Source organism: Ciconia boyciana, chromosome 23 (assembly GCF_034638445.1).
Source record: "Ciconia boyciana chromosome 23, ASM3463844v1, whole genome shotgun sequence".
Taxonomy (NCBI): domain Eukaryota; kingdom Metazoa; phylum Chordata; class Aves; order Ciconiiformes; family Ciconiidae; genus Ciconia; species Ciconia boyciana.
Window position 1 is genome coordinate 7467254 of NC_132956.1, and position 26676 is coordinate 7493929.

At 50.7% G+C, this 26676-nt stretch overlaps 1 protein-coding gene across 1 annotated transcript in view; it reads right to left on the reverse strand.

The window, feature by feature from the left end:
- LGR6 (leucine rich repeat containing G protein-coupled receptor 6) overlaps positions 1-25328 on the reverse strand; it is a 149791-nt gene extending 124463 nt beyond the window's left edge. The window contains exon 1 of the mRNA XM_072844634.1: positions 24943-25328. Coding sequence (XP_072700735.1) covers positions 24943-25307 — 365 coding nt within the window. The 5' untranslated portion in view covers positions 25308-25328. The remainder of the gene's footprint in view (positions 1-24942) is intronic.
- Between the last annotated feature and the right edge of the window lie 1348 nt (positions 25329-26676).

Below are 26676 nucleotides of genomic sequence, written 5' to 3' on the forward strand. Positions count from 1 at the left end.
TTTATAGTCCCATAAAGAGAAACAAGTCCTTTTACTGTGTGATTCATACAGTCTATTTTAGGTATGCATTTTAGGTGGAGATAAATTACACCCTGGTTGCTGAGGAAGTATGTGATAGTTTTAAACACATTTTTATAATTGTCCCATTCGTAATACACACAGACCCTTCCCATCAGTTCATTGTTAGAGCAGATGTTTCTCATTGTGCTGAAGGAGTAGTGGTAGCTCAGTTAAAGACCTTTCAACCACAGCTTCCTCTCTACACAAGCTATTTTTAGTGACTGACAGTTGAATTCAAGAGAATTAGCTGCTATTGATGAGCTACCTGCAGCAGAGCCACTCCTGCCCAGCCAGGATGGGAACACTGAGGAGGCTAAAGCACCATGACTGCAAGACTCAACCACTGTTAACCCACTTTGTTTCCTGATTATCATCTTTCATTTCACCATCTTGCATTTTGGCCTGTTGGGAAGATGGGAAAAGCAGGCTTTGTATTAAAAGCACAAGCTAACAAGCTCTGGTCTGCAGTCCTGGAGATCAGTTTTAAAACCACCTGGAGTTTGCCAATGTAACCTGCTTAGGTCCCTCAGCCACCCTAAAGATGATTTTGCCTACTCATGGCTCATAGTCTTCAGCCAAAGCAAGGTACCCACCCAACTTGCAAACATGAGATTGCTTACTCTGGCTAGGAGACAGCTGTAAGCCCATAAGGGGCTGTTTGGTTCAAGGTCTGAGCAAGCCACATTTCTGACACAGTAGGTCATTCAGGGATTGTAAGCTTCTCACTGTATTCTTTTTGACTGGCCTACCATGCCTGGGGACACCCAGGAGTGTATTATATATGCCAAACCCTGCAAATATATCAAGGCTGTAGAACTAGTGATGCCCCTGCATCTTTAATTGCACAAGCTCTTTCTCTAGCTTACATTTTTGGTGTAAGCTTACATTTCCTACCTCCAGGGAATCCAAACAGCTTTTTTGCCTTATTAATGAGCTTAATTAAGACAATACACCTACCCTGTACCTACCCTCCTACTATTAAGGAAGCAAGCTCTAACTTGTAGACTTGCCGGCTACTGTGATTTCTGACTGAAAGCCTCAGATTTCATTCATGTTTCGGAAAGAACTTCTTATCCTATTGGGAACAAAAGAGTTATCCACTGTTGCATATTCACTTTAAGGAAATGGGTAAATAAAGAATATAAACTAAACTCTGGGATGATGGTTAGGCTTGTACTGTCTGGATAGCCGGGTATATTTTATCCTGCTTGCACAATTTCCACAGCATTCCTTCATTCATTTATCTGTACAGGTGTCTGGACTGACAAGTTGAGGTCTATCAGTGATTTCACTCTCAGTTGTGCTAAATTACAAAAGACTAGACTTCTCAGCTAGGCCAGACTGTGCACTGGGATTACAGTCCTTTCTGGAAAAATCAAAGGAAGACTTTAAAGTCCAGCCAGATTTTCATTGTTGGGAGTCTCCAACTCCATCAAAAGGAGAGACAGTCTAGACAAAACACCTACAAACTTCACTCCCATATAAAAATTTAACTGTTGTTTTTGTGGGGAGCCTCTCACAATTTCTGCTCAGATCAACCCAATAAATTACATCTTTGCTGCTTTGAGTTTTTCCACTGTTTCATGAATCCCCATGAAGGGACGTTTGAAAAAGCACTCCCCTCCCTCTAATCTAGGTTGGTGACCCTCCAAAGTGTCAAATCCAAGAAATACTGGATTCTGAGGAAACTCATAGACAGCATTTCTTTGGTTTGGGAGTTATCCACGTTGGAGAACTCCTGAAGAGCCACTGCAAATCTCATGGAAATCCTCCATCCAGCAGACACTGAGAAATCTAGGCCATGCCATGGTAGATAGGTATGGTGTCTCTGTGGAGGCTCCATGTCCTGGGGAATCACTCTCCAATAATGTTATACCTACGTGATAAATAATGAGATGCTTGTATAGCCATCCCAAAAGCTTCCTATATTCAGCTGTCAACAGCTCCTCAAAAGTCTGCCTATGCATCCCTTAATGCTTCCTGCTTTGAGCACCAATACAGCCTTTTCCTATCCCATAGACCTTATTTCTTTCTGGAAAAAATACTCTGTTTCCATTTTGTTCTGGTTTCAGTTGTTGCTTCAGTGGAGAGGCTCGAACCCTAGTGAGGCCTGACAGTGGAGACCCACAGCACAGTCTGAGAGTGTCAGGTGCGTTCTTGTAGGTTTTTTTCCCTTTCCAGCTTCTTGTAAAGATGAACAGACTAGAGCCATTTAAAACAGTTGGAAATGAGGAAGGCGAACTGCCAGCTGCCTACATGAGCAGTCTCTGCTAGCAAAGCTGGTGCTTAGCCCATGCCATTCAGAGGACAGGCACCAGGCCTCCTTTGTGGGGGCCATGAGCTCCTGCACATAGATAGACTTAATAAAATCATGGGGTGGTCATCTTCTGCCCTGAGCACATGCATTAACCAGGGAGCCATGCTCTATAGTCAGAATGAGTGTAACATAAGCAAAAGAGATAAGTCCCACAGATAAAATCACATCTGGGGAATAGCCCTGACGCAATCACAGTCCACTGAGGAAATCACAGCAGTGACTCATTCTGTTGTCTCCAGGATAAATCTGGATGAGACAGGGAATGAGATGGGAACACAGTGCTAAAGCAGATCCACCCAATCTTGAGGCTGCCAAAGTACCATGGTCCCTGTGGTTGGCAGGTCTCTAGCCTCCATGCTGGGCTAGTCCACTACATCCATGTTTTCCAGGGCTTGCACCTCCCTTATCAGAGAGCAAGACAGACAGACAAGTCCCAGCTCCGTCTGGGACAGGTGCAGAATGGCATGGGAGCAGGATTCCTTTTCCACCGGATGCACACTGTTAATAGGTGACCTTGCTCTGTCCTAGGCACGGTGCCCTCCAGGTAGAGGAAAGAAAGCTATTCCTGGGACACAGCTCTCTGCTATGGTCATAGGCTGTTCTGCCTTCCCTTCGGTAAACCCTGCTCCAGACCCGCAGGACTGTGGCATCCACCAGCTCACCCAGGTCTGTCCATCTGTCTGCATGTGCTGACACTGGGACAGCGCTTACCTGCACCCCATCAGATTCACAAAGGTGCCACTCTGGGAACTTACTCCCAGAAGGGTGAAAGAGAGGCAACTGATTTATACCGAGGAAACTCACAGACAGCGTTAAGTCACTGAGAATTTTAGGGGGAAAACAGAAGCTTTTGACAGCAGAAATCAGTTTGAATGCTCACACTTGGTGGAAGTTTGAAAGTTCGTGTTTTGACATTCCTGCTGGTTGCTGTGGTGTGAACAGTGAAGTGATCCTCAAGCAGAGTGTTTCTAATTCGCTTTTTTTTGACAAATGTGATTCAGTGCAAATCCACTTGGCTGCAGTACCTGGAAGATGTTGGATGTGGAGGATTAAGAGGCAGGTAAATGCCAAAGAGTTGGAGAACAGTACCTGGAATTAGTAAATCGCCAAAGACAATGCAGATGAGATGGGTTCATCTATTTAGATCAGTCTCCACATTCTTGTAGGAGGCAGCAGAGCCAGAGGAATGCAGAGCCTGCACACATCAGTAATAATGAATTGTTCCATTGTGACACTTAATGGGAAGGTTCATTAATTACAAGGAGTTTTTAAACTGTGGGGGTTTACCCTGGCAATGGCCAAGCTCTATGGGCAGGCCCAACGTTCCCTGATGCTTTCCCAGATTGGGAAATCATAAGCAAAGCTTGTGCAAACCTCCCACCTCTGGCTGCCATATGCTGGACCAACGCCTGAGTGCTCAGTGCTGGTTTTACTCAGCTCCTCTTGGTACTGGTGGCTTGAGCTGCAGATGGGTCTCCCACCCTGCCCTGGTCCTGCTAGAGGGCAAGCTGTGTGGGACAGCAAGGGGGGCAGAATGGGGGTGGGAGGCAGGACCCCAGAGTGAGGTAGTCTGTGCCTAATCCATACCCTGACCCAGAGAAGGGACTGGTACCTCCTTGCTGGGGCTGTGGTAATGTGCCCTCATATGCATAATGCCACATGCATCTGGTCTGGGTCTCCAGAGTCCTGGCCGTCATCTGCCCAGTGCTTGAGGGACACTGCCACCAAGTACAGTCAGCAAGAGGGGACCTGCAGGGGCTCTGAGCTGGAGACAGCTGCCGAGGACCGTCACTACTGAAGGATCAGGCTGCTCCTGCTATTCACTCTCTCTTCCCCACAGCTCCAGGTAGGGAACTGACCCAGATGTTGCTCCACATGAAGGAAAGAGGACCCTCCACCAGCCACTTTTGCTCCCAGCTCCCTGGCAGCTGCAGGATGTGGGAACCTTTGCCTGCTGGCAGTGGATGCTGCTTCCGTGGAAAGCCCTGAGTGCCAGCCCTGCTCCCTGCCTTTTTAGATACGGATCGATGAAGGGATGACCCCAGCACCTGTGGCCCAGTCTCCTGGGAGAAAGGCAGTGAAGTGCGTGGGCCACGTCTGGAAATCAGATGCCCTGCGGGTGACTCAGTGGCACTCCCTCTGCCTATGCACCAAAGTATCATCTGTCCTGTCCAGACAAGTTGCACCAGGATGAGCAACAACTAAAAGCCGGCAATATCCCAAGATGACAATACCTGAGAGCCTGGTGTTGCCAGGATCCTTCTGCAGGAAACAGCGCTTTCTCAGGGAACGTGTGGTGGGCACTGTTTAAAGAATTCAATGTGCACAGTGAAACACCTTCCCTGGCATGGAGAAGGCCAGCGAAGGTGAGGTGCAGGGACCATGGCAGGCTCCAGGTTGATGAGAGCTACCCCTTCTCCAGCCCCACCACCACTCCAAAGTCCACAGGGCAAACAGAGCTCTGTTCACACCTGCTGTATGTGAAGTGGGGAAGTTCCAGGTAGCACCTGGCCAAGGGAAAGTTAAATGCCAGGCACACAGCACCTCCATCACTGCAGGTACCACCCAGCTGGCTGAGACGAGGAGGGAGGGCACTCTCTCTCTGTCCCTTCTCTCCCCATGAGCTCCTGCTACGTTCGCTACAGTTGCCTCACTGGGTAAAGACTCCTGTGGCCATCACTCAGCCCTAACCTCCATGGAGGCTCCTTTCCCAACAGGTTGGGATCTGCGTTTTAGGAGGATGCTGAGCAGTTGCCTTCCCTGGTCTCCGTTTCCTGAGCAGACAGTGAATGTGCCTGGCATCTCTAACAGCTCTACAGTGCAGGACCTTTGCCAAGCTCTGGTTCTTCTCTGGGGAAGGGCTTCTGACAGACAGCTTGTGGCTCTCAAGGTGACCTGCCAAGTATGGCTGTCATGGTCTGACCCTCCACAGGGCCCAGCTATGACAAGGCTGACCTCAGCTGCTCTGAAAATTTGCAGTCTGTATCTGCTTGAGCTTTGGGGCACCTCCAGTGCCTAACATAGGAATGTCAGTGCTACTCCAGGGCAAAGACAGGTCTCCTCTCAGGTCTGCTTGATGATGCATGGCTTGGGTGTATAGCAACATATCTGCTAGTGCTCTCTCTCCTGAAGGTCTTAATCTCTCAAGAAAGCAACCTGGAGCTCTGCTTCAGGCTACAGAGACCAGTGGTCCCAGCCCTGGAGGCTTATCCAAGACCTGGGCTAGCCAAGAAGGAATGGTCAACTTTGAAACAAGCAGGATTGTGAGAGAGATAATGGGTAACAGGGAAGCAAAGCTCCGCCAGTACAGCCGCAGGACTCCCTCATGTGCTAAGAGGAATTGCAGTCCTGCAGCTAGGACAGATCACCCCCCTGCCAAGATAACTCAAAGTCATAGGGTAACAAAAAGCCCTTCTAGGTCTAGTCATGAACCTGGTGGGTCTGGTGAAAGTTCAAACTGTAACAGAGAACAGGACCAGCTAGGACAGCCCAAAGCACCTTTGAAACCTTGTGATGTCATCAAGTCTGACCTCAGACACAAAACTTTCCAGACATTCCCTCACATCTGCCAGCCAGAAGAATGTGATAACTAGCCATTAATTATTATCTGGACCTTTAAAAAAATCATGGTATGGATGGCCCTGCCCTAGAAGGCTTGTGCTGTAACCAGTTGTGTGGGACTGTGGGAAAGACTGTGGGACTGGAGCTACAGGATATAAATATTGCCTTCCTCCCTCCAAAAAGTTGTGAGTAACATGGTCAGGGAGGAGGTCACATAACTCATGAACGACATTACAGAAATAACAGGATATAAAGTGAATAAATTGGATTGATTTATCAGAATTGGATTGATTTATCAAGATTTAGCAGAATACTGCCCATAACAGCAACAATGATCTACACCATGATCTAGAAGATCAAGACCAACAATGGGATTAAATAAAGGATGATTTTAATCTGGCTGTGGCCATGAATTCATGCAGTGATAACAGGATCTGGGAACAGAGCCTTGATCTCCACACCAGCCTGCAAAAACCTGCCAGAGAAAAGTAAAAGTGGGTGGATGCTGGAGTATGGCAAATCGATGGAGGTGTGAACTGGTTCTGGCTGGGCTGGAGTTAATTTTCTTCATAGCAGCCTGTAGGGTGCTGTGTTTTGGATCTGCAACTATGTTGATAACACACCAGTGTTCTGGCTATTGCTGAAGAGTGCTTGCACAGCATCTTTTTCCCACCCTGCTCCCCCTAGGAGTGGGCAGGGGGCATGCAAGAAGTTGGGAGGGAACACAGCTGGGACAGCTGATCTGAACTGATCAAAAGGATATCCCATACCATATGACATCATGCTCAGCAATAAAAGCTACCAGGAAAGGAGGAGGAAGGGGGGGACATTTGTGGTTATGACATTTGTCTTCCCAAGTAACCGTTACGCATGATGAAGCCCTGCTTTCCTGGAAGTGGCTCAGCACCTGCCTGCCGATGGGAAGTAGTGAGTGATTTCCTTGTTTTGCTTTGCTTGCACGCCCAGTTTTGCTTTACCTATTAAACTGTCTTTATCTTGACCCATGAGGTTTCTTACTTTTACTCTTCTGATTCTCTCCCCCATCCCACTGCGGGGGAGTGAGCAACTGGATGGGTGGGTTGCTGAACACAGATAATTTGGGATGGGAGCCGCTGGTTGGGATCAACCCCCATAAGCTGTCATGCAGGGAAGCTCTTTGGGGCAATGCACAGTCAGTCCTTATATTTACTGCAACTCATCCAGTCTCTTGCACTTTTCTCCGGATGGCAACACAGCAGCCAGAGTGAGAACCGCGTTATACTGTTTTCTTATCACCTCTTCTGAGAGGTGATCAGTCCACACCATCTCTTCTTTTTCTTGGACTGTAGCACAATGACCCTTGAGGAGCCACTCAACCAACCTGGTCTGCCTTCCTTTTGGGACAACCTTATCAGCCTGCAGTTAAGTCCCTAATCCTGGGCTGCCTCCAAAGAAAGAGCCCAGGACATAGTCAGAGGGAGAGACTCTGCTCCCCATCTGCTTCATCAGGCAATATTTCCTGCTCCTACAGTCTCACAGATAGATGTGGGCTCTATTACTGCCGTGAAACACTTGAGTTTCCCACCTAATTTGTTACCCTCTCCCAGCCATGGCTTTATTAGCCAGCACCATTCTGAGTTGTGGTTTATCCTTCCTCTCTGAGCTGAATCTTACTGTGGAGCAAGCCACCAGCCAGTGAACTCACTAAATAGTGTACCTGTCCACACACAGCCCAGACCCCTGGGCCAGAGGCAGCATTCTGCATCTTTTTGCAGTAACAGAAATGGTCCCTGGAGAAGGCACTGTGTTGGATGAGAGAGACGGATAAACTGTTGGGATCCCAGGGGATTGCTGCCTGGAGACATTTGTTTCCTCTTGCAGGAAAGTGTGATGGACAAGGAGCAAAAACCAACAGTTGTTGAAACTGTGAAACAGAGGATAGCATTTTTATCGGAATTGAAAATTGTTCATGGTTTTCAGCCATTTTTGGCTGAAAATTATCTGTGTTCAGACCAAAGGCTTCCCAAAATGAAACATTATGGTTGAAAGCTTTTGAAAAATGCCTTTTGGACTTCTGGCCATTTCATGAGGAAATTTCAAAGACAGCAGCCATAAAATCTCAGCCAGCAGAAACTGAGGATCCAACCCAAGAGATCCATCTTGGTTATGGGGACACATGGCAGACAGGATCTGTTGGTCTTTCCTTCTACTGATGCAGCCCATGCTGGCAGACTTCCCTTGTGGTACCAGCGCTGGAGCAAGTGATACAGTGCGTTCATTTCTGAACCCTTTCCTGAGGAACTACTGATCCTGCCAGCATCTTCCCTACCATAAACCAGAAAAGCCTGGGTCTCTGTGGCTAATAAGCATCCAAGCCCTGCCTCCCAAGACAGTGCATGATTTATAGATGAAGAGTCTCTGAGCATTTATGACAGCAGAGGCGGAGAACTTCTGCATGCTGTTTGTAGCAGCTTGGCTTCTTGGCTGAAACTCACGGCCCAAGGTAAGAGATGAATACCAGCTGCATTCCTCACCATGTTCACTGCCTTCTAAGGGAAATGAGATGCCTACAGGGATTTGGGCTGAGGTGCTCTCCAGCCAAGCCCAGCAATGGCCTGGCAGGGCGTTGGGAGCTCCTCTGGTGGGACAGGCTGTGTTTCAGAGATGCCAAGAGTTGACTTGTCTCAGAGTGGTCTCTGCTACCCTGAGTAACTAGCGGGTTTCCATTAACTGCAGCAGACTCTATGGTGTCACCAGGAAGCCACAAGACATTAGAGCGTGACGGCTCTTGCCTTGTCTCATTCTCCAGTGGGTGGTCCCTGCACACCAAGAAAAGCCTTTCTTCTGCTGTCAAGTGGGTAACGAGAGTCTTCCTGTCTCCAGCACACATTGCTGCTGGAGCGCCTGGCTGCATGGTTCACACTGAAGTGGTGGTGAGTCACTGTCGCTCCCAGCTCTGCTGGGGGAAAAGCTCCACTTATCAGTGCCATTAGGAAAGAGGGGCAGGGCTGGGGAGATGAACCCTCCTGCCAAGGAGCCAGACTTCGCTTGTGGGAGTTTAGCAATGGACAAACTGCTGTGGATGGACCTGACTCATCACCCCCCGATGTGAGCCAGCCTTTGCTCCATGGCCCCTGTGGTTCAGGTAGATGCCCTGCTCCTGCTTCTGCGTGCCTGATTTCACAAGGCACGTGGAGCAACAAGGCTGGGGCAATATTTGACCAGAAGAATATAAAAATTCCCAGGAAGCCAGCATGCGTGGGATGTCTTGGTCAGAAAGCTTTGGCCATAGGGCAAACTGACAGGAAGAGGAGTTGATGAGGAAGGAGCACAACAGCCTACGACATGGGGAAACCTGAGTCCCAGAGTCTGGCATTCACAGAGCTGAGTGGGGACCTGCCCAGGGATGCACAGACTGGTCCCCAGGGCTCCTCTTGTTTGCCAGACTGGGGCACAGCAACTGGCTCAGGCCACTCACTAGACACACGTCTGTGGTTTACAGCCCTTTCAAAGATTTTTGGCACATATCTTATAAGGGGACATGTTTTTATGTCTGGATATTCAGATGCCTGGGATGATCCTTTGCTCCAGGGGCACCTCTGGTAGTTCAGGGCTGTTGAAAATCTGCCTGTCTTTACTTAGTGGAGAGTTTTGTTTGACAGTGATCAGCTACATGGCTGTGCCCAAGTCCCAGTGTCAAGGGTCTGCTCTCCAAGCAGTGTCTGCTCTGCAGGTGAGGTCTGGTTTGATGTGAATGTAGCATCTAGCATAAGCTTCTGTACATCTCTTGAGAAAGATGTTTTTTCTAAGGCTCTCGAGCTGATTCTGGAGTCAAAGTGGCGCTGGCTGGCACTCCAGATCCTCCTCTGCTCCTTCCAAGACCACCAGGCATAGTTATAACACTAAGGGTTTATGAACCCTTCCTTGCAGGGGTTTTGAATTCCCCCTTTTGGTATTCCTTTATGGGAAGAGTCTGTTCAGGTGAAGCTGCCCTGCTGCACATTGTGCTGGGCACTGAAGTGCTGCCACAGAAACAGCAAGAGAGAGGCTTAAGGAGACTGTGAAAGAGCCTGTATGTACACTAGACTTGCAGACATAATTATTCACCATCCCATCTCATAGCCACAGTTGAAATGAAAGCTCTTCCAGGCTAAAGCATGAAGTTGCCTACTGCTTCATGCAACACTGTGGGAGAATAGAGGCCTGGATGCTTGAAAGAAGTCTCTGGGTGCATTGGTGCAGTCAGTTCAATCTGCTCCCTGGCCTCCTCCAGGAATCAGGTCCAACAGGGTAGGTTTGGTTCCCGCTGGAGCTCATCAGCTAGATCCCAGTGCCACATGAGATCTAGCCTGTGCCAGCCAGAGCCAGCATTGCTAACCAGGAAAGGAGAAAGCCTCTTTCAGGGACGGGTCCAGTTCTAACAAAACAGTCCTTCCCACTTCCACCTGCCTCCTGTGCCTCTGGTTCAGTTCTTCAGCAAGACCAGCTGAGTGCAGACCTGTCTCTGCACTCTCATAGCCCCTGAAGCAGGAGAGCCAAGGCCTTTTCCCAAAATCTTTGAAGTCAGTGGAAAAACTCAAGCTGATTTTGCTTGGACTTTCAAAGCCGATGGAAATCAGAGCAGATTAAATACTCCCCCCACCTTCCCCAGGAGAGGCAGCTGGAGCTGCACACTAGGGTGAAACCTGATGCTTTGCAGAGCCTGTGACACAGGAGAAAATCACCACGGATGCTGTTGTGGGGAGTCCTACTTCAGCGCCTGGCTTCACTTAAGTCCCCTCTTGTTAATGACATGTGAGTGCAGAACAGGGCAGAAGAAGAAACAACTTGAGGCTGATGGCGAAGGCTATGCAGAGCCACAGACACTATGAAGGATCAAAGCTGATCCCTCTCTTCCTTCATGCTCTGCTTCCAGGCTGCTCAGGGAGAGATGTGATTGATGGCTGGAAAGAGGATGATGAGCTCAGGATGCTGGATCTGGCCCCGCCTCTGCTGGAGTGCAGGAGGATCAACACGCACATGAGCTCTCTCTGCTGCTCAGTGACACTGGGAGTTTGCTCCAGTTTCCCCCCCAGCCTCTAAGCCCTGCTAAGAGTCACCAGTTCCTGTACTTCTCATACCGGACGGCTCAAGCACCAGGGACGTATTTTGTGATGTCTACAGTCTGCCTGGCAGCAATCAGAGTGTTTCAAAGAATGGTGAAAATGTCTGATGTCATTTTTTCTGCAAAAACTGCTCTAGAATAGCTCCTCCTGGAGACACCCTTCTAACAGTCACAGCAACTTGGATTTGGGAATCATGCCTGCATACAGGACTTCTTCCATGAAAGCCCCAGAGCTGTCAGTGCAGGGGAGCCAGCCGGCTCTACTTCCCCCATGTAGACAAAACCTAATTCCAAGCTGAAATTTCCTTAAGACACATCTCGTATTTCAGGATCTTTTGGTACTACTTTCATCTCCAATCCACATATTGCAGCCCTATAATAATAATAATAATAGTAATAATAATAGTAATAATAATAGCAATAATAATAATACCTTTTGTATGTACATAGCACCTTTCATCCAAGGATCTAAGTCACAATTACAGCCCCACACATTCCTGTATATTACAGCCCTATAATTCTAAGACTGCTCAAGTATCCAGACTTCAAAGGGAATGTGGATTTCCCCTCCAGCCCAGTCATGGTGTCCAACATGCTGGAGACGTTTCAAAGGTGTTTCGAAGGTGCCTTGGCAGTAGCCAGAGATAGTCAGAAGAGCCAGAGGAGCTCTCTGAAGCCGAAAGGAGCCTTCGTGGATTTTTTCCTCCCCTCTCCCAGCCACTCTCTAGTATCCCTGGAAAGTCAGCGCAGCCATGGGATGAGGATGATGCTCCCATGAGACCCGTGTGTCTGTACAGTGGGAGGTGAAAAGATGGAAACGGTGTTGAAAGGAAAAACAAGTGATGGCACAAGCTCAGCTGGGTGACTTTCCAGGTCAGGCAGAACCCACAGCGTTTCAGTCAAAAGTAAATTGACAGAAAAATTATGCTCCACTGAAAAAAGAAGGGGGGCAGATGGTGGAACTTCATTGTAAGATCTTTCTTTAAAAGGGTTTAAAGATTTTCAAGTAACTCAAAAATGAAACAAAGTGTTCTTTTTTGGGTCAAAGCAAAATGTTTCAGGGATACCCAGAGCAAACATGTTTTGTTTTGGTTTGGTTTAGTTTTAATTGCTTGGGAAACCTGAAAAAAAAATTTATTTGTTTAACCCAAGCCAGTCTTTCCCCTCCTTTTTTGGTTTAGCCAAAGAGCTGGAATAGCTGTTATTTACTCCCATATGTTCAGGAAGAAGTATGCTAAAAGCAAGGTAGCTTCCTACAGAAAACAGATTAGATTAAAGAACTGGGGTTTACAAAAGCTCTGGCCAAGCTGCAGTTTACCAGCAGGGTTCACTTCCTCTACGGAGTTCACCAGTGCTGCCCACGAGCTTTTAAACAGCTGCTGGATGCGGCTCCAGAGGAGGAGTTCAGTAGCTGCACTGACTTGTGGCTGCATCCGTAAGCAAGGAGTGATGAGGTCAGTGGACATGAAAGGCAGGCTACAAATCTGAGAGTTTAGTATTGCTTTTCTTCATGTTGTGGCTGAACAAATGTAAAGCTCAAGAATTTTTAAATAAACATTTAAAAGGTATTTTAGCTCAAGAGGTCCAGACATGTGGCTGAAAAGTGCTGAGAGTCTCCAACTCTTCTATGGCACTTTTTCAACCAGTTGATCTCAAAGCACATTAGAGAAGAGTTTATTAGTAGTGCTTTAAAGATGGGGAGACTGAGGCACAGGAAAAGGAGAGCATTTGTTTTGGGTAAACCATAAGGTTGGGACAGAGCTAGAAAACAGTCCATGTTTCTCGTGCTGCACTCCAGTCCTCTGTATCTCTCACCTACACCATACAAGGGAGCCAAAGCTCATGGGGCACCCGTCTGTTCTTAAAAGTCTGAATCTTTGAGTCCCTCTATCTAGGAGAAGCCCTTTCCTCAAAGCATCTGCAAGAAGGTCAGTGGAAAGTCGTCCCCTGGAAAAGGAGTGGGTCTACCTCATGGTATCACCAGATGAGCCAGAGCACCTCATGGAGGAGCAGGGCAGTTTTCACAGCGTGTGCTAGCTCATCTCAGACACACCACACTAACCAGCATGGGCTGCAACATGTTTCCTCTCCCCCTTCTTCAATAAATCAAGGCTTCCAGCATTCATGCTTTTGTCACTAATAAATCTTGTGCTGTCTCACACCACATGAAAGCACAACAATACCTTAACTGACAGGCACTTCCCTGCGCAGGACTGCAGCTGAAAACACAACCTGCCGCACAAGAACCTGATGTTTTGGCCCTGAGCTGAAGCGAAGTTAAAGACAGCATGTATAGCAAGGCTGCCCCTGCACTAGTAAAGCCCCATATGCTGTTGCCAGAGCACATGTAAAACCACTCTGTGCAACAGGTACCTCGTTAACCTGTGGAACTCATTGCCACAGGAAATTAGTGCAACAATAAAACTCTTACCTGCACCTATAATCAAGGTCCTGTCTTGGTTGTGATACCTTTGGTTCTGCAAATATAGCACACCTGACCCTAAAGGTATGTCTCTGTCCTTTGGTACCTGGGGCACATGCTGCTCAGCCAGGCGACCTCCCAGTCTTGGGACAGAGCCTTGGGACAATATCTGGGACAACAGCTTGGGACAATATCTGACAACTCCATGCCCCTATGTACAGGGAGAAGAAAGCCTTACAGTGCAGCTACATGACTCTGCACCTAATTCTTCCCCTCGGAGATGCTTGACTGAGCAGCAGCAGAAGCACTGTTTTCATGTCCATAGTCAGACTGACTCAGAATGCTGCCTGGGAAGTCAAGGAAATGCTCACACAGCTATTGACTTTCTCAGCTCCCATGTACTGGCAAGCCGGTGGGGACACTCCCAGGTGTACAGCTGCAGAAACAGGGGTAAGGAAAAATTGCAGAGATTGTTCCCTGCAACCAGAATTTCTTTGCATGTTCTCTGGGAAAGACAGAAGATGAATTTCTGTCTAAAAGTGCAAATGTCTTTCCTGCTGGTTTCATGCATGCAAAGATGAAAATTTGCTTTACTAAGGTTAAGAAATGCCCACAATTGGGAATTCTCTTGAAGTTGCAAGGTGCAATTACACCCAGAGTCATCCCTACAACCAGATAACCTCTTTGGGAAGGTGGTTTGTGCCTTCAGATCCTGCAGGTCCCTGAGATCCCTGGTGCTTGACCACGCTGTCACACTGCCAGCAGCCGCTGTGGCCTTGGCTCAACTCATTGCTCTGTGCACAAGGCACTGCCGGTGCTGGGAGGTGGCACCGGGCAGGGGGAATGTCCCAGGGGCTGGTGATCTGCAGGGCTCAGCGTCACGTTACAAAATATTTCAACTTGTGTGTGGGGCATCCTCCCAACAGCCCTCCCTGCACCCATGCGTGCACCCCCCTGCTCTCCCACCCCTTACTCGGCAGAGGAGACCACATTTCCGCTCCCCTTCCACCCTTGTGGTTCCCACTGAGGCATGCACAGCCCTGACGGCTTCCATTTGAATGAAGGGGAATATTACTAATTGGTGCCTCACGGGGATGTTCAGTCCTGGCAACTCTCCTGTCTCCCTGGGGTCTCTTTGTAGTGGGACCTGTGGCTGCTCACAAGAAGAGACAGCAGGTCCCTTGAGTAGGTCCTACCCTTACAGGTGTGTCTGACTTGCTCCACTCCCATGGGGGCTGCTTTTCATTTCCAAATCCTTCAAAGAGGTTTAAACAGCTACAGGAAGGACTGCAAACAAGGCAAATGGAGATGGAGAGCTGCTGATACCTTGGGAGACTCCTCTGTCATCCCATGGAGGGGAGGAGACTGCAGAACTGCCCTCCTTCATCACTAGCAGAAAGCCTGTGCTGGTGGATCTGTGAAAGGTTTTGCGTTACCCCTTCCTGGGTCCTTGACCCTCCATCCATGCAAGACTGGAGGCACCACCCAAGCTTCGCTGTGTCCTCCCCTTGCTCCCCACCACTGGCACAGCTGCTGCCTCCACTCAGCAGCTGCCTGGCTCTGTTTTGACTTGGCTGCAACACCAGATGCTTGTGCTTGGTCCTGCTCTTCTTTGTGAAGGCTGCTTCAGCTCCTACCAAACTCAAGTCCTTCTCCAAGACCTCAGGCTCCTCCCAGCCCTGACAGTCCTCCCCTGTCTCTTCGCACTGCTTTTCAGAGCACTGCTGTGGTGATCTCTGTCCTGGCCCCAGCTCCTCTCTGGCTCCCCACAGCCTCTCCTGGCTCCCTGGCACCCAGGCAAGGCCCTGTGCTGCCTGCAGGGACCTCAGCATTGGGCTACCCTTGGTGCCCCTTCCGCCCCCCCAGAGCTATTTCCCTGTGGTACATGAAGGTGGCTCATCTTCCCGTTTCAGGGTCCCCAAGGAGCCTGGCCCATGTTGGATGCCTTCTGAGCTGTCTCAGAGCAGCCAAGAGGAGGAGCGTCCATCTGTCCCATGGGTGGCTGGCTCGCTGAGACCCAGCCCAGCTCCTCCAAAGAAAGACCTGGGGGAGCAGCTTGTTCCACAGCAGTGGAGGCATTTTGGCACCCCGGCTGAAGTGTCTGGGCTCAAAGGCAGCAGCACCCACTGCCCTGCTGTTGGCAGAGGGTGCTCCCTCCCTGAGAGGGGGTGATGGTGGTCCCTCAGCCCCCACTGCAGTGAGCCGGGAAGCACTGCCCTTCCCTTTCCCTCCTCCACCCTCCTGCTGCTCCCTGACCCAGGCAGGTGCAGAGGGGGAGAGGCATTTGCAGCTCCATTGCTGCCTTTTGGCACCAGAGCCTCTGCCAGAATCAAAGAGCTTTTCAAAGAAAACCCTAAACTCCTTTAATCGCCAGCTAGAGCTCCTCCCGCACAGATCTAAGGGCCATGAGCTCAGTGTTTTCATTGCCCTAGGCAGATTTATGAGCTTATTCTTCAAGGAAGGGAGGGAGAGAGGGGAGGCTGTGGCATATTACTTAGCCTTGGGGGCGGGCAGGGAGGAGAGGGGGGAGGATGGAGGAAGGCGTTTGCAGTGGAAGTGCACGACGTTGCAGAAAGCTGGGCTCTACTGTGGCTGGTGCTCACAGGCATGGTGGAGAGGCAAAGCGGGATCGGATGTGAGCAAGGACCAGCCTGCTGCGGCTGAAGTCCAGAGCATGTGGCAGGTGAGCAGCAGCTCCCTCCCACCCCGGCTCCCTGCATGGCAGTGCCAGCTGGAACGGAGCATGTGGACACGATGTGCCTGCTGCCGCCCAGCCTCGCTCACTCCGATGGACGGGACCAGGAGTGGGGCATCCCTCAAAGCACGAGCGGGAGGGACTGGTCTCCTCCAGTCCCAACCAAGCTGCCCTGGTTGCAGTTTGCAGAGTGAAGAAGGAGGGAGGAGGCTTGCTGGCAGTCACATGTGGCTATCCACGTGGTGCACAGCCCCATCCCCATGCACATTTGCTCTAACCACTCCGCTGAGCTGCCTTCCCCACCGCGCTCCTTGTCCGTACACCTGCTCCCTTCATGCCAGGGAACGCAGAGCTCGCTGCCAGCTGTAAAGCAAGTGCAGTAAAGGTCTGTCTGCTCCCTCTCCCACAGACAGACCTGAGCACCTGTTGGCTTTGGGATGGGGCAGATCCTGTGTCTCATCTCCTACAGCCCTCCTCAGACAGTGCCCCACCAAGAAGTGGGCATCTGCTCACATCCAGCACCCCAGACACCCTGCTGCCACTTCTGAACAGCCCTGCAAAGGATGCCTCTTTCCTTTTGAACTGAAATCTTGAGAAGGTCTCAGCCATAACCTGTGGTACTAAAGCCACAGCCCTCCACCTCATCACCTGCAGCACCGCCTGTCGTAGCTGCAAGCATTTGGGGGCTGCAACCTTTGTTTGTGGATCAGCCACTCTCTGGAGAGCGCAGCATCCTGTGAATCCCAATAGTACCCACACTGGGATAACAGCAGCCAAGTAAAGCAAAACACTGCTGGACCCAAAGCGTTTCTACCTCATGATATCAAGAGGTAAAAGGCAGCAGAGCTTATGGCAGAGAAGGGGGCTGGGAGATGATGAGGCAGGAGGAGATAGGAAGAGCTGTCATGAACCTGAAAGTTTCACCTCATTGGAAATTCAGAGATTTCAACATTTCTTTTCCCTTGAATCCAGAACAAAGAGCCAACATGTCAATATTTAGTATAGAACAAAAAAATCCAATATATTGTGTTTTAGAAACATCAAGATGCTTTGCTTTGATAATTTTGGAGTCCTGCAATGTGAACATCACCGACGGGTAAACCTAACACCAGCAGGTGAAAATATGTAAATGGAAACTTTCTTTTAAAAAGCCACCACGAAGTGAGAACATTGAAATAATCTCTCTTGATTCAACTTGTTACTACATTTCTCCCATTCACAGTCCCATGAACACTGATCCATTTTCATCAAGCTTTCCTTTTCAATGAAATGAGGTATTGCTTGGAAAATCATCCCACCAAATGTGCTCTTCAGGCAGCTCTAGGACTGACCTCACTATTAATGGTCCTGCAATTCTGGCTTTGCTCTGAGCACTGCCAGTCCTCCTGGGACACTGGCTCCTTCACCACTACTTTGTCTGCTCGCTGGGGAGTTCACTGTGTTCCCGCTGCTCTGCCCTGAGCCTCGAGCCCAGGCACACCACCATGCAGCATCTGCAGCATCAGGCTCATGACAGTAACACAGGGATGAAGGTCCTCTGCTCTCTGACTGCTAAACCAGCAGTGCTCTGAGCACTGCTGTGCACCAAGGGACTGGGAAATTTCAGCTGTTGGCTGGGGTGAGAGTTACATGATGCCTAGGGGATACAGAAGGCCATTTGGAAGCACATGCCCAGTAGCTGTGGCTTTTCCAGGTTGCTTTTCAGTTTCTCTCACAAGCCACTCCCAAGCTGTGCCTAATCCTAAATCTGCTCAGTTTGTTTTTCTCCTCATGGAGAAAAAGCTTGGTTTTCTCCTCATTACAGGCTGGCAAGCACAGGGACAGGAATTACACTGCTTCTGGTTAGCTTTCATCTGCCTTCTCCAGAAGAGAAACACCAGCCAGAGTCAGTGTCAGACTCATTACCAGCAGCTCTCCCTGACACCTGGGACTTGGGCAGATCTTGGTTTGGCCCAGCCTACTTGGGTATCCCAAGGTGTTGGCGTTCATTAATGCTGGGAGACGCTCCCCCACGGGATCTTCATTGCAACATGCCAGGAAAAAGCCACTGTCAGCCACAGGAGACCCTGAGGTGGTAATTGGGGTGCTGGGTAATTGGAGTTGAACCCAGGTGGCCTGACCTTAAAGCCCCCTTGAAATCCTGCTGGCAAGGATGCAATAAGGATGCAGAACATGCCTGTGTCCTTGTGGAGTGCCTGTACGGAGTCAGCAGGCTCTGCAGATGGTCTTTGTAGGGCCCCTTTGGAGGAAACCAAATTCCTGAAGGTAGGAAACTCTTGTTATCCCTGATATTTTAGAGGTGAAAAAAAAAAAAAGTGCCTCAAAGCTGTTAAATGGTGAACATAAACCCATGAACCCACTGCAGAGTGTGTGTCAGAGCCCAGCTCTTCTAATGCCTCTCACCAGCCCTATCTCCCACATCTGGGACCCCAAGCTCATAAACGTTTCCCCTTGCTCCTGCTATGGCTGCTGTTCTCCCAGGCATGCTGGGCACTTCCGAGGGTGAGACTGTGGACTTCTGGCTGTACGGGGCAGGAGTGGCATTTCCCATCAGTCTTCCAGCAGGGAAGAAGATCAAGGAGAGAGCCAACCCTTAGTGCATCAGTCTGGCCACCAGGAGCTGGGGGTGGCTTTGGAAATCCTGTGCTCTATCACGGCTTGAGAAGTGGAAGGATTTGGGAGCTCTTTGGGGTGAGTCTGCACCTTTGTGGTGTGTTTGGCTGGGTCCTGTTGCAATGTTGGAGCTCCTGTGGTGACTATGGCATGAGGAAGAGGCTGTAGATGGGCCCTGGCACTGGGCAAGCATCAGCCACAGGATGGTGACTCGCTGCTCTTTGCAATATTACCTGGGGCAGGAGAGCAGGGATGCCCCCCAGGAAGGATTTAGTTTACACCTTGCATTGGGATTTTGTGTTCTCTGCATTTTTAGCTGCTGCCTCTGTCTCCCCAGGGTGTGTGACTGTCACCTAATACCCAAAGGCATGCAGAGGTCCTTGTCATCCCTGCAGGACATCCCATCTCCTTGTCAGCCTGCAAGCCCAGCCATCCCTTCAACCCCAACACCCCTCCCCACAGCTGCAATGCCTGCCCAGGCTCCTATGGGTCAGCCACCAGTCCTGTCCCTCTACTGGTGCCCCGGCTCCTCTGGCAGCTCTTGGGGTGCTTCCCATTTAGGGGGGCTGTGGTGGGGGCTGTTCTCCTTTTTCCCAAGGTGGGGGCTGCAGAGGGGCAGACTCTGGGGCAGACAGGGAGGCAGTTAGGGAGGGTTTCGGGCTGAGGGGAGCTGCCTTCAGCATTGCTGCGTGTCTTGCTTCAGGTGTCAGCTGCAGCTCTGTAGTCAGCCTTCAAACCCTGCTGCCTCATCTACCCAGAGTTTTGTGGGTGCTTACAAAATGCAAATATCAAGAAAGAGGCATCTTCCACTCACTCTTTCCCTGCACTGGATGCAGCATTGTGTGACCACAGAAGTGTCTGCCCGGCTTCATGTCAGACATCCCTGCCTCCTGCAGATCCTGACCACAGGTCCGTGTGGCACCTGATCCCAGAGGGTAGCTCAGAGGAGAGTATGGGTGATGTGGGGCCCCCAGACTCCCAGTGGGATGCTAAATTCCAGGCAGTGGCTCAGAATGTCTCTGCAAGGTGAGAACAGACCTGAGAGCTCCTGATCCCATTCACCTCAATGGAAACAATGTGGGGAATAAGAAGCTTTCTCTCTGGGCAGCCTCCTGAGATGCCTGGTGATATCCAGGAGCAGCCAGACTCTCTGCTGGTCTTTCTTCCCCCGAATCCTGCTGTGACAGCAACAGCCTGACAACCTCATCACCTGTCTTGTGCCTCAGGTCTTTGCTGGCTTTCCAGGACAGAGCAACAACATTGCCTGCAGTGAGCTGTGCAGTGGCTGCCTGACTTCACTGCAAGGTGTGCAGGGGGCCTGGGACAAGGATACTGTGGTCACCAATGCTTCTGGGGATGGGGCACAGAGCAGGGGTAGAGCCTGACCCCTCCATGGTGCTGTGCGGGCCTGGGACCCTGGGGAAGAGGGGAATGGCTTCTCCAGCTGAGCTTTGAGCCATGGATGTCTGGTATCCTACAGGTCTGTGCCCTTCATCCTTTTCACTTCCACTGCAGTATCCCCATTACCCTACATGTTCCCCTCTCTCACATCGCAATACTCCTTGCTCCACCCATGTCCCATGCACTACTCATACAAATAGGTTTGATCAGTTTTCATAAGAGAAAGAGAAATGGAGGAATGTTATCACTGTCTTTAACTACCGACTGGGAGGGTGTAGAGAAGACAGAGCCAAACTCTTCTTGGAGTTGTGCAGGGGAAGGATGAGAGGTAACGGGCACAAGCTGGAACATGGGAAATTGCAATTAGATATTAAACGTTTCCCATGAGGATGGTAAAAAATGGGAAAAGGGTAAGGAAATCTTAGAGATATTCAAAACCCTACTGGACAAGGTCCTGACCAACCTCACAAGCTGGACCTGTTTTGAGCAGGAATGTGGATCAGAGACACTTAGTCAGGTGTCTTCCTGACTAAGATATTTTATGATCCTGGGCAATCCTTGCAGTTCCTCCCCATGTCCCCTTAGTCCAGGCTGGCGATAAGGTACTGCAAGATGTGGAATTTCCAACCTATACGTGTGCAGGTTGGCCAGGGCATGTGTGTGCTGTCTGGCCAGCTGACCTGAATGCGTGACCATGATGCTACTGCTGTTGCCTTTCCATCTGTGGGTACTACTGAGGGTGTCCTCTGCTTAGTACAGGCACTCCATTTCTTTGAGCCCCCTATTTCCTGCCAGCAATGGCTGGACAGGCCAGCATGTCCCTGTGAGGGACCTGGCATGCACCAGCAACAGGGTGTAATTTTTTTTGGTGAAACAGGAGCAGCCTCAGCAAATCGAGAGTAACCCTTCACCCCCCAGCATTGCCACCAGTCCCCCTTGCCAGGGGCTGGTAGCCAGATGCAGGGGAGCAGAGGGGGGTCAGGATGCCATCCTGGGGCAGAGGGCTGTGCTGAGCACCTGCATCCAACCACAGCCCTGTTCTCAGTGCTCAGGCAGTGGGTGATGGGCGTGGGGACAGCTGGGGACTGAAATCCCCCAGCCCATGCGATGTGGCACTTCCATACCCCAGGGAATCTGAGGTGGAGTTGCTCAACCAGGTCACACACAGGATTTGCAGTGGTGCCAGGGGTCAAAGCTAAGCTAATACTCTGAGTACCAAGCATCTCTTCCCATTTGCCCCTCCTCCTCCGTGCCCCTTTGCGCAGTCTCCTCTCTGCTGCACAGGAACCTTCCCCTTTGCAGCTCCACTCTCCTTCTGCACTCTCAGCTTGCTTCTGTAGTCTCCAGAGACCCCCTATCACCTCCAGCCCATCTCTGTTGCCAGCCCCAAAAGCAACTGGTGGTGACCGTGGAGGACAGAGATGTGATATTTGACAAACTGCTGTCAGGACTTATCACCTAAAGTTTAAATCTGCTCTCTGAATAGCTCTTTTGGGTTAACACAGGCCCTAGGGTCTCCGGATGTAGCTGAATAGGAGAGGGTGTGCTGACCTTTAGTGTTTCATGGCTGGACTCTAAGGCCAGGCTAAGACACAGTTCACCCCCCCAAATATGTCACGCACTAAGAAGCTCTTTGCCAGCCCCTGTGTGATGAGCCAGGCGGGATGGTCTGTGCTGCTCCAGAGAAATGGGCTGTTAGAACCAGCGTGAGCCCTGAGTGAGTTCACGCTGCCTGCAGGAGCAACGCAGACAGCAGGGACCTGTCACCTAACATGAACAACCCCCAGTTGAGCTGGCTGCCTGGGCTCTCTCCAGGGCTGCCAACAAGACACCAGCATGTCTAAGTGCCTACTGGAGAGGCACCCCTGGGAAGAGGTGACTTGCTTCTCTCCTATCTCCCTGACCATAGCTGCAAGCTTGCCAATGATGCCTCATTGGAAAAGCTTGGTTTGGGATGGGTAGGATCAGGTTCAAGTTCAGGGAGGCGCGAGAGTGAGCAAGGACAGGGTTCTTGAAGCGAGATAGGCACGGTGGAGGCACAACGTTGTCAGGACAGGACATGAATGCGAGCTCATTAGTGGTGAGGCAGTGTCTAATCAGAGGTTATTATGAGGATCCTTTATTTTGCACCTGAGGGAGTCCTGCTCTTTACAGAAAGGAGCACCGGTAATTTGCTTAGAAGACAGAGCATGGAGCAAAGGAGCTGGAAAGTTTTGGCAGCAGCTGTCCTTCAGCTCCATGCTCCTCACTGCCATTACAGGGCTTGCTTTTCAGCACTTACAGCTCTCCAAAAAAATCTAGGCATTTCTTTGCATATCTGAATGTGGATTTAAAGCCTGAATTTACATGAAGAGCTTAGATCTCTCCCAAATACCCATACTTTCTACAAAATTTATGCTGATTTGCTTTGAAAAACCAGCCCTGACTGCACACCTTATAACTGAGAAACTAACCTTACATGACTTGCTGAAGGTAGCCCAAGAAGGTAGTGGCAGAAACAGGGAGAAAACCAGCTCTCCAGTCCTCCTCCAATAATTCCCAGTTCACCCTGCCTTCCTACCTCTGTTACATCTTATTTGTTAATTCACCAGCAGAGTTTAACGGATAGGCAGCAAATGTGCTGGTTTTCCCCAAATAGGTCCAGCCCTAAGGGGAGGAGGAAAACTCTGGGCCCTCCAACACCTCCCTGGCTCGACCCCACGGATTGTGCACCCGGAGGGTCCCTCGGCCTGGCTTTTCCGGCACGGTGATGGGCTGGGGAGGTGGCATTGCCGGTGCATCCCCGGCAAACGGCTGTCATTGGCGCCACCGTGTGAGCAAAGCCGGCTGGTGGAGCAGCCCACGGAGGGAGCTGAGCCGTGGCCAAAGGACTGGACGCGCTCCCAAAGCGGCGGCCACCGCAGGCCTGTCCCGAAGACCGAGTCCCACCGAAATCCAGACCTCTGCCAGAAGCAGCCGCGGAGTCACCTGCCGCACCAGGCCAAGAGCATCTTTAAGCACCCACCCACTGGGGTCCATACAGAAGCGATCCGAAGCCCAGGGCTCTGTGTACCTGCTCCGACCACCGAGGCAGGGTAAATGTGGCAAGGAGAACCATTCAACATCGAGATGTCCCTTGGTTCATGCAGTGGAGCTCTCTGCAGCTCCCAGCCCAAGGGACAACTGCAGAGATGACGGGCAGCATGTTCTCTGCAGAGTCAGAGCCCCGTCTTGCAGGGTGCCCTGTCTTGCAATGACTGCAAAGGTGGAGTAGGTGCCTGACAGGGCTGCCGCTTGTCCTTGCAGTATCATCAGTGCTGCAAAGCTCTGCAGCCTCCCACAGTTACAGCCCACGTGTTTTTAACCACCTCCATCAAGACATGCTCAAGACCTGTAGTGACTTTTCACTCATAGGCAGCTGGCTTCAAACTTAGCCCCAGGGTGTGTGCAGAGGGGATAGCTCTATACAGGACGCATCTCATGTGACAAGTGCTCTATGGTTCCCTCTCCCAGAGAAATACAGCTTGCATTACACATTCGCACATCTTTCATGCTCTCCAGTGAAAATCATCCTTTCCAGTCATATTTCTTTCTCAGTTGACCCAATACAGCTCTGGCCATCCCATGGTTGGCACAAGACAAAGCAATGTGCTCCTCAGGCAAGCAGGATGAGCAGAGAAGCTCTTATCCAGCTGTGGCAGCTTCAACCTGGCTTTGCAAAGCCCTTCCTGAATGGGTTAGGGTGCTTAGGTTTAACAGTTGAGTAACTGCATCTCAGGACAATCCAGCAACATCAGAAAACCAGTAACATGGTCTGTATGCCATCACGGGACACAAGCACCCTCTCAGCACGATGAGCACAAAACAAATGTCCCCAGCACTGCCTCGGGGCTACCACTTGTCCTCAAGGATTGTGGTACACACGGTTTCCCTTGGCAGCACCTTAGCTGCATCCCTAGCTGGGAAAGCCAAGGTCCTTACCAGCCTATCTGCCGGCCAGCTGAGGTTGGTGGCTGCAGCACTTTCTGCAAATAAACAGACCAAGCATCTTCCCCAGCACATTCCAGGGCCAACTTGTCTCCCTGAGAGAGGTGTTTCCTCTCCTGGTCAACGCCGAGATCCTTCCACGGAGTCCTGTGCTCACCCTGGGGACATCCTCAGTCAGATGAGACCACTGAGACCATCTCTGGGGCTAGAAATGAACTCACCAGTCCCTGTGGTAGTTTAACCCTTTGTGGTATTAATGCCAGAAAGGATGGGAAACTTTCAGATAATTGAGAATTTTAAAATTTAAAAAAAACCAAACCAAACAACCTACCAAAGCCCCCACACCTCTTATAAGACTTTAATATTCATTTCAAAGAGGCAACTTAGACACTGCTGGTGGCCAGCTCAACCCAAACCCCCAAAAGCCATGAGTTATCACAGCTATTGAAATGTTTGACAGAAGGATCCCAGAGCAGTTTGCACTAATTGCTTAGTATAAATACTCCATTATGTTCTCAGACAATCAGAATCTACCCAGCAAATCAGCTCCTCTGATCCACTGTAATCAAGAAGCAAAGCATGCATAACATCGCAATATAAACAGCATTTGCAGAGGGGCGCAGGGAGGAGGGGGAGCTGGCTTAGCTTGGCAGGTCCTGGAGTAATAGCTGCCTTTTTTGTTGTTGTTTTGTTTTGTTTCTAATTTCCAGAGGAAATTTAATTTCAGGAAAATGTGGCACAAACTTCCAAGCTGGAGGAAAGCTGCAGCTGATGATGGGGTCCAGAGAAAGCGTTGCAAAAGAAACAGCGAGGGCTGTACTTACAGGTAAGCTGTTAGAGGGCTCAGGTTGGCAGGGACCTCCGAAAGCCCCAGCTCGGAGCAGTCCACCGAGAGCATGATGCCATCCTCTTCGCAGTGGCACTGAGGTGGGCATGAGGGTGCAGCACCTTGCTCCGCAGACACTGTCTGGAAGCGGGCAGAGGAGGCCAGAAGAATGCCCCAGAAGAAGAGCTTGTCCATCCTCGCCTTGGCTGCAGCTGCGGGGACTGTGCGAGGTGCTGCCGGCTCGCTCCGACCCCGGGGCTCAGCTGGATGGAGGGGGGCAGCCCCGCTGCCTCGCACGAAGCGGGCAGGGTATCTCCTGCAGGTCGGAGTGTGGTAAGGATGCAGCCAGGGAAGGGAAGGCATTGTTGAATGATCTTGGTTATTGGGTTTCAAGGGCTGGGCAGGGGCGTGAGACACTCCAATGGGAGGAGTTAAACTTTCTACTCTTTCCCTCTCTCTCTCTCTTAGAGCTGGCAGGAATTTCATTCAAAGGGAAGGAAGGGGGGGGGGGGAGAGAAGAAACCTCAACAAATAAAGACCTGTTCATAGCTCCGGGACCTGTGCTTATTTTGTAACAATGTTTTTGTGAGATAGCAGGGCAGGGGAAGGCAAAGCTGGCTCCGGCAGGGCAGAGGAGTATAAATAGGGAGGCAGGAGTACCCAACCAGCACTTCAAGGGCTCCAGACTTTGGGACGCTGAAATATAACCCCAGATAAAGGACTCTGTGTGTCTGTGCTGGCTGCTAAACCCAGCTGCAACTGGAAAGTCAGGATGCAGCTGGGGAAAAGGGAGTGAGGAACTCACAACGACCTGTTTGCTGGGAGCGACCATGCCCCGTCTGTCTGTCCTGTGGTCCGACCCTCACTCACGGGCAGCCCCGTTGCTATCCCCATGCATGGGGCAGGGGCAGGGTGGGAGATGCAGGGGGATGGAGCAGCAGTGTTATGGTGCTGAGCTTGGTGGGGGACCTCTCCAGAGAGCTCTCCAGGACAGTGGGACATGGTGCTCTTGCAGCTGTGCTGCTTGCTATAGTTTTGCCCAGATCAAGGTCAGGTGCATCTGTGAGCTGTGTTTGCAGGAGCTGCACAGCACTGATGCCAGGAGCAGGTGGCTGATTTGCTCCAAGAGCTCTTTCTAACCTTGGGTAAAGCAGTCAGAGGTTAAAGTAGAGGAATAGTCCACTAAGTGGGGGCTTGAAGCCACATCTACTGGAGCTCCTTCGTGCAGAAGGGAGCAGGTCTGGCTTAGCAGGGGGTTACTGCCTGTGCCAGCCCAGCCCAGGCCTCAGGGTGTCCTGAAACATGTGGGATGTGCATCAGAACAGGATTTCTTGCTGCTTGGGTGTCAAGAAGCTACCAAGTTCTGGGGCAGCAGAAGCACATCCTTAGAAAAGGCTGCTGGATCTGCAATGGGAGAAGGCTGCAAAGGCCATGTCTGTGTGGCCTCTCTGCTCCTCCCTCCTGATTGCAGCCAGTGGCTGTTCAGGGTCACCGTGATGCCCCTGGCTGGGGTGATTGCTGTCCTCCCATGGCCGTGGGCTCAGTGATAGGTGCTGAGTCTGGCCCCACAGCTCGAACCACGCTGCTTCTCTCTCTACAGGGCCATGCCTCTTGTCTGTAATGGGGATGGCAGCTGAACGTGGGTCTCACACAGAAGAAAGGCAGCTGACCACTGGGCTTTAGGTGGATCTGGACTCCCATCAGAGCCGGTGTGTTCCTCCCTCTGCCTCCC